Source organism: Montipora capricornis, chromosome 5 (genome assembly GCF_036669925.1).
Source record: "Montipora capricornis isolate CH-2021 chromosome 5, ASM3666992v2, whole genome shotgun sequence".
In the NCBI taxonomy this organism is placed as follows: domain Eukaryota; kingdom Metazoa; phylum Cnidaria; class Anthozoa; order Scleractinia; family Acroporidae; genus Montipora; species Montipora capricornis.
This window is the reverse complement of record NC_090887.1, coordinates 23721619-23731618: the sequence shown is the minus strand read 5'-3', so window position 1 is coordinate 23731618 and position 10000 is coordinate 23721619. Positions and strand designations below refer to the sequence as shown.

The window sequence follows — 10000 nt, the reverse complement described above, 5'->3', positions numbered from 1 at the left end:
AGAAAACCGCATGTGCTATATTTATATATCGAAATATGCATAATGAGGGTTAAATACGCCCCTCTGAGCCTAACGCCTTTGAATAGGAAAAACAACTAATACAAAAGCGGACAAATTGCCATGAGAGAACTGCTAACGAGGCGCCTACAAAATATACAGTAACATGCCTTGAAGATCCAAACAGAAGCACTTATTTGTGCAGGTCAACAACAAGCCCTTAGGACTAACTATGTAAAATACCATATTGACAAAACGGAGGAATCCCCATTATGTAGGCTATGTGCATGGCGAGAAAGGTGAGAGCGTAAACCATATTGTCTGTGAGTGTAAAAAGCTGGCCCAAAGGGAATACAAACAGAGACATGACAACGTTACAAAAATAGTTCATTGGAAGTTGTGTGAGAAATATCATCTGGATAAGTGGTACGAACACGCACCTGACAGTGCAAGTGAAAACGATGAGGTTAAACTACTGTGGGACGTGAACATACAGTGTGATCATGTCATTGAAGCCAGAAGACCGGACATTGTGGTTGTAAATAAACAGGAGAGAAAGTGCACTATTATTGATATTGCCGTACCAGCGGATAAAAGAATTGGTGAAAAGGAGAATGAGAAAGTTGAAAAGTATCAGGACCTTAAAAGAGAAACTGCAAGAATGTGGAACATGAGAACTGTGCAGGTGGAACAATTGTTGTAGGATCATTGGGAAGTGTAACAAAAAACGTGGACGAGTGGCTGGGAAAGTTAAATGTCAAAATTAGTATTTCATTACTACAGAAAACTACGTTACTGGGAACGGCGAGGATTTTGAGAAGGGTGTTGGAGCTCTAGAGTAAGAAGAAAACTCTAAGGGACCTTTGGTCATGGGCTATGACCCACTCCCTTAGGAAGCAAACCGGAAAAAAGATCATCCAGTTCACAAAGATGATGATGATGATGATGATGATGATAATAATAATAATATAGTGGGGTGAATGAAAAGGAATTTGAAAAAATCGAAAAATATCACGATTTGACGTGGGAGATTAGAAGAGTGTGGAGTGTGAAAAAACGTCGATGTAGTACCGGTCTTGGAAGTGTCACTTAGAAACTTGCACGATAGATTGAAAAACTGGGGATTCGGCTAAGAATTGGACTGTTGCAAAAAACTACGCCATAGGGAACGGCCAGAATTTTAAGGAAGTTGCTTGACTTTTAAGTACCAAGAGAATGTCCCCAGGGGACCCTTGGTTATCTTTGTTTTTAAACCCGTACAAGTTAAAGTGCTTGAAACTGATAGTTGTTTTTGACAAGTTTTTGGTAAGCTTTAAAGCCTGGCCCCAGTTGTGTGAAGGGTGGATAGCGCTATCCACCAGATAAATCACTATCCAGCGGATAAACCACTTTAGTTATCCAGTGGATAGCGCTACGCACCCTCTGAACTACTGGGGCCTTGTGTGGCGAGGAAAAATAGAAAATGAATCAAAAAATAATCATACGCAGCACTCGACTTACTTGCATGTCAGTTTTCTACTGTCAACGTTCGATAGTACTGTGAAGTTAACAATAATTAATTTACCGCAGCTGAACATTTTACCATGTTTTGAATATCTCTAGCTTTTACAGCAGAATGTTAGATGGGTAAATGCAAGAGATGGAAAAAGACAATATCACTGGAGAATCGAGGCGGCCATTTTGAAAATTCCAAAACTTAGGGTGCGTTCGATTGACTCTATTCCGGATTAAAAATAAGCGAAGTAATGACTTAAAACGGTATGTCTGGCGCTTTTGAAGCAACAAGGATAAGATATATTTAAAATAGGGTTTTAGCAAGTGTTTGATAATTTTAATGTGAATCTCCGTAAAAACGAAGGATTGCTAACTTCTATTCCATGTATTCCTGTTGCGGAGTACGGTCAATCGAACTAGCCCTTATTAAACTCAGACTTGCGCGAAAAAACACAGGAGCACTGCAACACGGCTTGTATTTAATCGTAGGGTGTTTCCTACTGGGTAAGCAAACCCTTTTAAGGGCAACCAAATTGGCGAGTTTTGGTTGCTCGACTTTTGAAACAGGACACGTTTGATTTATTTTTTTTAATTTCGAGCTCTGAAGTTATCAACGGACGCTTGTAAGGTAATGTCATGCATTGTCTATCGTTTGGTCTTTTTTCAGCGCCGTCCGTCATTCCAACAAATGTCACTGCAACACCAATAGGACCCACGTCAATTAACCTGACATGGGCTATTCGAGGCCTGGAGAGAGGGTTCATCCTGCAGTCCTTTGTGGTGTCCTACCGTGCTTTGAAAAATGGGACCTGGGGAGACGCAGTAAAAAAGCATGTTCCGACAAATGAAACAAGTGAAATTTTTCAAGGGCAACAGGTCTTTACAAAAGAATATGAAATTATTGAAGGGCTAGACGTCTTTACAAAGTATGAGATTCAAATGGCGGCATACACGGCAAATCTTACTGGGAACTTCAGTCGACCGATAAATGTGACTACAAAAGAAGGAGGTAATAAGGCCTACGAATTTTAAGAATCCTTTGCAGCTGTGTATTTTTGGATGTATCGCAACGCTTCCACTCGTCCCAAAAGAAACATTGTGCAAAGCGTTGCGTTACATCTAAGCGTTGCGTTACATCTATCTATCTATCTATCTATCTATCTATCTATCTATCTATCTAATCTATCTATCTATCTAATCTATCTCATCTCATCTCATCTCATCTAATCTAATCTAATCTAATCTCATCTCATCTCATCTCATCTAATCTATCTACACAGGTGATTATACAAAATCGCGCGCTCTCATTGGCTCCCTATCTCGGATTATCAGCCGATAATCACCTCGACGGACAAAATGACTGCCAGTAGTCGTTTTGCCACTGTAAGTGAAGATGATTTCGCGTTGAAGCTTTTTTTTCTCTGTTTTGAAATAGTCACCTGTGTATTTATACTAAAACAATTATTCGCCGAATATTTGTCAAATATAACTAACCTTCTTGGCCTCATCAGAGCAGTGCTGATGTCTAGAATGGAGGTAAAGCTTATAAAGCCACCCCAAATGTACCTCACATGTGGTACATCTAAGCCATGTCAGAGTGCTCAAACTAGCGAGCTAGTGAGCATGCGCAATTGCTAGCGGCAATGACTCATCCTAGTAGAGTACTCAATTTGGAAAAAGCAAAAGCAAAAGCTTTGTAATGCCAAAGAGCTATATCTATATCTATAGCTATATACCGGTATATAGATTTTTTTTTTCAATGGTTGGATAAGTGAGTGGTGTAAATGTTTTGCTACAATCCTATATATTTTAGTCCTTTTCTTGGTGTTAAAAGCTTTTACAACCTTGTACATTATTAGGGAATCTTTGCTGACTTTATTATAATTAACATAGGTGTTTGCTATTTCCACTTGACTTCAAAAGGTTTAACTTGTAGAAAAATCTCCAGTTTTAAACCTTTTAGCTGTCGTAACGAGCCAGTTATTAAGTGAAGCTATGATCCTCGCAATTATGAGCGCAATCAATTGCGTAGAGAAGCCCGAAAAATTCGGGACTTCAACGGAGTTTGAACCCGTGACCTCGCGATACCGATGCGATCTTCATGGAAACTTCAGTCGACCGTGGTTACAAAAGAAGGAGCGGTATCGCGAGGTCACGGGTTCAAACCCCGTGGAATTCCTAAATTTTTCAGGCTTCTCTACGCAATTGCTAAAATTAAGCTCATAACTGCGAGGATCATAGCTTCACTTGATTTCATATCCGCAGTTCATATCTATAATTCATTTCATATATCATTTCGTTCGTTGAGCCAGTTATTAGCCATCAAAAACTGATAAATTCTTGGGTGGCAAAAAGCACTGATGATCCCGTACATTCTCGAGTTTTCGAATTTTCAAAGCGCCATTGCTCAGATTTTAGAGAGCTTTAGATTCTAGGACGAGAACGACTACGACTACGAGATTTTCTCATAGAACAATAATGAGCGCGCGCAAACCAGCGTCATTTTGGCGGGACCGGCGTCATTTTAGTACGAGGTTTTGCATAAATGTTGTCGTGTCACAACAAGTCGACAACACGGAAGCAGTTTTGACATTTTTCGATCAGCAAAAAGGCTCAGTTAGCAGCAGTAAGAATAACTGAGCAACCTACACTGCTGACAAAGAGTAACATTAATCGTCCGGGTTATAAATCTTTTAAGTATTTTCGGTAAAAACGGACAGTCAAATTTCGTACTCGTTCTCGTCCTCGTCGTAGAATCTAAAGCTCTCTATTATCTGGTTTGTCGTGTTCAAATTTTCAGAGATATAGAGGATATTACACGGTGGCGAGAAGATACGAATTTTATGTTTGATTGGCTCGAACGAGTGCATGGGATATTAATTGTTCTTGCCGCAAGAACATAACATTCATATCTTTGAGGTAACGTGTAATTTTCTTTATATTATTTCGACAGTAAATATACATGGTAGAGATTGAAAAACATGCTTTAATACAAATACTGGATATTAATGCAAACAAAAAAAATGGCGGGATCGTGACGTCGTTGCTCAATATAACCACTCGTGTTACATACGAAATATACGCCGCACGGTTCCCGGATGTAGTGGTTGTATTGATTCTACGTGTTCGTTAAAAAACGATAGCCTTGCGCTATCGAGCAAAAACATGTAAACAAAGATTCTCCTCTATGTCGAGTTCATTCGTGTGGCTGTGATTCCTTGTTCTTTTCACCTTTTGTGTAGCATTTCTTGTGCCATTACTGCGATTTTCATAATTCCGCGGTCGCCAACGGTCAAACTACGTTTTGGCTTCCATTAATCAAACTTCCGACGCCAAGCCGAGAGTTAACCCACAATAGACCTTATTCACGAGAGCCGCCATGTTGGATTTGTCTTTATCATGCAAATTAGCTACACATTTCTGAGGGGTCGAACAACACAAGTTCGAGAGGTTATAACGAACATCTTAGCCACACATATGATTTGTTTCACGTTCATTGAATGTTTGTCACCTAAGTAGTAAATAGAATGATTACACAAGTTACTTCGATGTTTTTTTAGTGAAAAATGAGCAGATAACGAAGCAGACAGTCAAAAAGTCGGAGGCAATCAAAAGATAGAAAATTATTATAAAATTTAATTAATTCTAAATTCTAAAATGTACTTTTAGCAATGTTAATTCAATATTTTGACGAGCCGATTTTCCGCAATTTGCCTTTATTCCATTGTTTGCCCCCCAGCATAACACATGGCTAATTTACATGACAATTTAATAACCAACATGGCTGCTATCGTGAATAAGGGCTATTGATGCGTGATATAACCTACCAACCTACACTCGCCGATGGAACGCTATTGAATCTCTACGACACTTTCGACAGACGAAGCTCTGAAAGATATCATAGTGGTATTCGATCTGTGAACTAAACAAAACTCCAATTCATTTTCCGGAGGCGGAGTCGATCTTCCTGGCCAAAACGCAGTTTGGCGCTTAGCACTTGAGGGTGACATTCCTCAGAATTATGAAAATCGCAGAAACTTTACAATGTACCGGATGGCCTTCGACATTGAGCTGATCTGCAAAGGGTTATCTATTTCTGTCGAAAACGTTACTGTGCCCACCAAGGACATCATGTACTTAAAGTGGGAACAAGCCAGCAACAATCTCAGTATGGGCATGATCATTATATGTACGAAGCCATAACTGGTTCGACGATCGACAGCGCTTTTGAAGCATCGGGTCCCGTCTCCACCGCGCATTTCCCTTTCGTGAACGGTCGTTACCATTGCAAACGGCAAATGTTTTTTTTTTCTAATATAAAAGGAAAAAAATGATCAAATTACGTATTGAACCCAGGCTATTCTTGGTTTGCACTCACGTGATTAGACGGCCATGTTGGTGTACAAAACAAAAGAAAAATGTCGCCCGCGTTTTGCATAATAATAGAGCCAAATTCGCAAGACTTTTTCGAAAATTATTCGTTACACCAACGTTACGTTTGTTCGTTACGTTCGTTACTCCATGACGTCTGTTGCAAGCCAAGGATTGGATTATCAGCGAACGTCATTCACCACTACACTATCGAGTTGCTCGGTCAAAGCTTTAGTAAATAGTAATATATATAGCAAATAGTTGATTGAGATATGTAATATTTCTATCAACTATTTGAAATGTGTATGTTTCTGTTCTCAGTACCTTCTCCTCCAGTGAACGTGAGAACCCGCTCTTGGTCACTTTCAAGTGTGCGCGTGTCCTGGGACGAAGTACCGGTGGATGACCGCAATGGAAACATAACCGGGTATATAGTTGAATTGAGGAATGGAAGTGGTTTGATAAGAAATAGAACTGTTGACGGCGAAAACAACCGAACAGCAGTGCTAGATGACCTAGAAATGTTCGTCACTTACAACATTAGTGTTCGGGCCAAGACGAAAGCGGGACCTGGTCATCCCAGTTCTGTAAACGCAACAACGAACCAAACGAGTAAGATTATTGTGTTTAAAACTTGTTCTTAGCTTAGATATGTCCACGAGTGAACAATAGATGGTTTTCCCAGTCCCATAACGCAATACGTTTTGGGGAGTTCTTTACTTAAAAACAAATTAATACAAGTTATTTACTCTTGGGACTGTATCAAGCTTCATTGCACTGGATATTCATTGTTTTGATGCAAATGACCCCCCAAAATGAACTGTATTATGGGGAATCTCTTTTGGAGATCCACCTTCCCACACGCTTGCCGTGGGAGAACAGTTTAGCTGTTCCCAACCCAGCTTACCACATGTTTTGTATGTGGAGCTGCCACTAAAGGGGTGACTCAAACATCAGGTTGGTATGCAAGCTGCGCTATGCTGATGAGGCCCAGCAAGGCCGAAACAGCCGTCCATGGTTGCTATTTGACCGGGTGAAATGGTCATACGCAGGCGTGATGTGTTAGCCGCAGCAGGTTGGTGTTATGGTGTGTCACCTTGGTTTTTTGTACTGTGGGATTAGCGAAAGTAGCGAATGGAGCGTTGTCACTCACCTGACTAGAATGGATGCTAATTTGATAAACAGAAGAAACTTCTTGCATAAAAATAGAGTTCAATTCACCTACCACCTACCTACCTATTCACCTATCACCTACTCGGATCATCTTTATTTAAACCGCCGTGGCAAGTACAGCAACGACGCAGCTCAACAAGGTCGAACCGAAACCATGTATTTGGGAGTTTCAGCAAGGACAACGTTTATGTCGACGAAAACGCCACTTCAGAGTAACTTTGCGCTATCATAAGAATTTCACGAATAGTCCATCTTTTTCTGTTGTACAAACTGGGCGAACTATGCTTTAACGGTTTTGAAGAGGCGGTGGAAAATGAGCGGTTCACTGCTGTATGCTCATGTCGTCGTCGAAACGGAGGGTGTACAGTGCGGGTTGCGGGTTTCGGGTTAGGGTTTCAGGTCATTGTTTCATCGCAGATGAAACATCCCAAACCTATACAAAAATGCTAACCTTAGCTTAAACATTATTCAGTTTATGCCCAATGTTAGCATTATTAAAGGTTTGGGTTGTTTCAGCGGCAATGAAACAATGACCTGAAACCCCAACCCGCAACTTGCAACTTACACCCTCCGTCGTCAGAACCTAAAATCTGATCATTTCACGTTGTCGTTTTGTGGAGCACGTCACAGAAGTGTATTAAAATTCGTGCCGTGATCGCGAGTGCAGCACGATTATTTTCCCCATTTTAAACCAATGATATTCTTGTTTTGAGCGTGACGTTGCCGTAGCCGTAGCCGTCATCGTTGCTGTGAGTTCCAATTCGCTATTTCCCCCATCCCATAATGCAATACGTTTTTAAATTTTGGAAAATGGGGGGAGGGGGGGTGGGGTGGGATCTTTACTTCAAAACAATAAAAGTTGTTTACTCTTGGGACTGTATCATGCCTTAGTGAACTGGATATCCATTGTCTTAATGCAAAAAAACCCCTAAAATTGATTGGTGAAAATAGAATTGTCAACTACTCGAATTTTGAATTACGTCACAAAGTACATCAATTGAGGTGGGAAGTGGCTAGCAAGAAATTTTTAGGTCTGATCTGACTTTAACTCACTAACTCAAATCGCAGTTAGCACAGAAAACTTCCTGCTTTCTGAAACTGTTGGTACTCCTGCTTTAGCCTGCGTTGCTTTCGGTATTATTGACGCGAGAGGCAACTTAAGGAGGATCGAAATAGTTTCTCCTTTTTTCAAACAAATAAACATATCCTGTCCTTAGATACAGTTAGGGCAATTATATCAAGACGAAATTTGGCCAGGGTATTAAGTACCTATCGTAGATTTCTCACATTATGTTTTCCTCCAAAATAATGTTACCATGGCAACGATATTAGGCATTTCTTTGAGCCTTAAAATCAACATATGTGGTCCTTTTTGAAGAAACGGGACGGTAAAATTTCCCATTCATCGTTACCAGATAATGTTAGAAATACTCTCTAAAATATTTAAAATTCAACAAAATCTGTAGGTCAGTTTTCAGAAAAATAAGTTTTTTTGAATTGTGTCTCTAATTATTTTTTTCACCTACATAATTTTTTTAAATTTGAAAGACAAACGGTCTAAATTAATCTAAGCTAACATGCAAAAAATCAAAAAAATTCACCGTCCAGAAGCATAGATATAAACGAGTGAAGTTGCAAAATCAGGAAAAATTAGGGGGTTACAAGATCAGCATTTACGCATGCGTCACCCGCTCATTCGAGTCCGGGCGCGAGTGGACCTACAGGTCAACACAAACGGATTTAAGTAACTATTAAACGGTTTAAGTAGAATTTTCGTAGTTTTCGTGAATAGGAGATGTCTATTTATGTGCCATGTATATAGGAATTGGAGAAAGGTAAGCGAAACTAGCGGTATTTGTTTATTTTTGGTGACCCATTTGAATCATAAGCTGACGCAAGCAGCTTACGAATTGCGTGTGTGGCTTGCGCGCGCGCGCTCAGCTGAAAATCCTTTCGAGCCTCCTTAATGAGCGGCGAAGCTGTGCGAAGAATGGGAAGGACCGCTTCACAGCGCCGCTCCCCCCATTCTCCGCGCGGCTTCGCCGCTCATTAATTTGCTTTACGCGCCAACAATTTCACCAGTTACGCAGGTTACTCCTGTTCCGTTTATTCTTTTCTTCTTCGCATCGTATTTTTGATGTTGTTTTGTTTATGAAGCTTGTGCGTTTGTTATAGAGACCTTTAGATTCTAGGAAGAGGACGAGAACGAGTACGAGATTTGACTGCCCATTTTTAGCTAAAGTACTTAGAAGACTTATCATTAACTCGGACGATTAATCTTACTCTTTGTTAGCATTGTAGATTGCTCAGTTATTCTTATTACTGGTAGCCGAACCTTTTTGCTGATCGAAAAACCCAAAACTGCTACCGTGTTGTTGAATTGTTTTGACACGACAACATTTTGGCAGAACCTCGAACTAATTTTTCCCGCCAAAATGACGCTGGTTTCCGCGCGCTCACTGTTGTTCTATGGCAAAATATCGTACTCGTAGTCGTTCTCGTCCTAGAATCTAAAGCTCTCTAATATTGACGTTGTTCCTCCGACGTTTAACTATTAAAAAATTATGACAAGATATATTCACACCTGCTAAAAAGTACTAAAAACCTTGTTAAAACTACGACGTTTCGACGTTGGATAAACGTCATTATCAAGTCAAGGTTATTTGAAAATTACAATCTGTAAGTACTAAAAGAGCAATAGCTGATAAGAAGGAATAGTAAATGAAAGGAACAATGAAAATTAAACAAAAAGTTTGTTACGTATGGAGTCCGTCTGGATGTTTAAATTAGGCCGCTTGGTACTCTTGATGAGGAGCATTTCGTAGAGTTAAAAATCAAATTTGTCCTGGCACTTTTCTTAAGACTTTAAATTGGTTTTCTTCTAAAACATTTTTCCTACCATGAGTTTCCAAAAAATGTCGGCCAATTCACGAAATTTTGTGTTCAGCAATCCGTTGGTGAAGGT

General features: G+C 40.0%; 1 protein-coding gene across 1 annotated transcript in view; it reads left to right on the top strand.

Annotated features, from left to right (window-relative positions):
• The window catches only part of LOC138049970 (protein sidekick-2-like), a 57306-nt gene that overhangs the window by 12568 nt on the left and 34738 nt on the right, over positions 1 to 10000 (top strand). Inside the window, exons 3-4 of the mRNA XM_068896460.1 lie at positions 2159 to 2500; positions 6184 to 6474. Of these exons, the coding sequence (XP_068752561.1) occupies positions 2159 to 2500; positions 6184 to 6474 (633 nt within the window). The remainder of the gene's footprint in view (positions 1 to 2158; positions 2501 to 6183; positions 6475 to 10000) is intronic.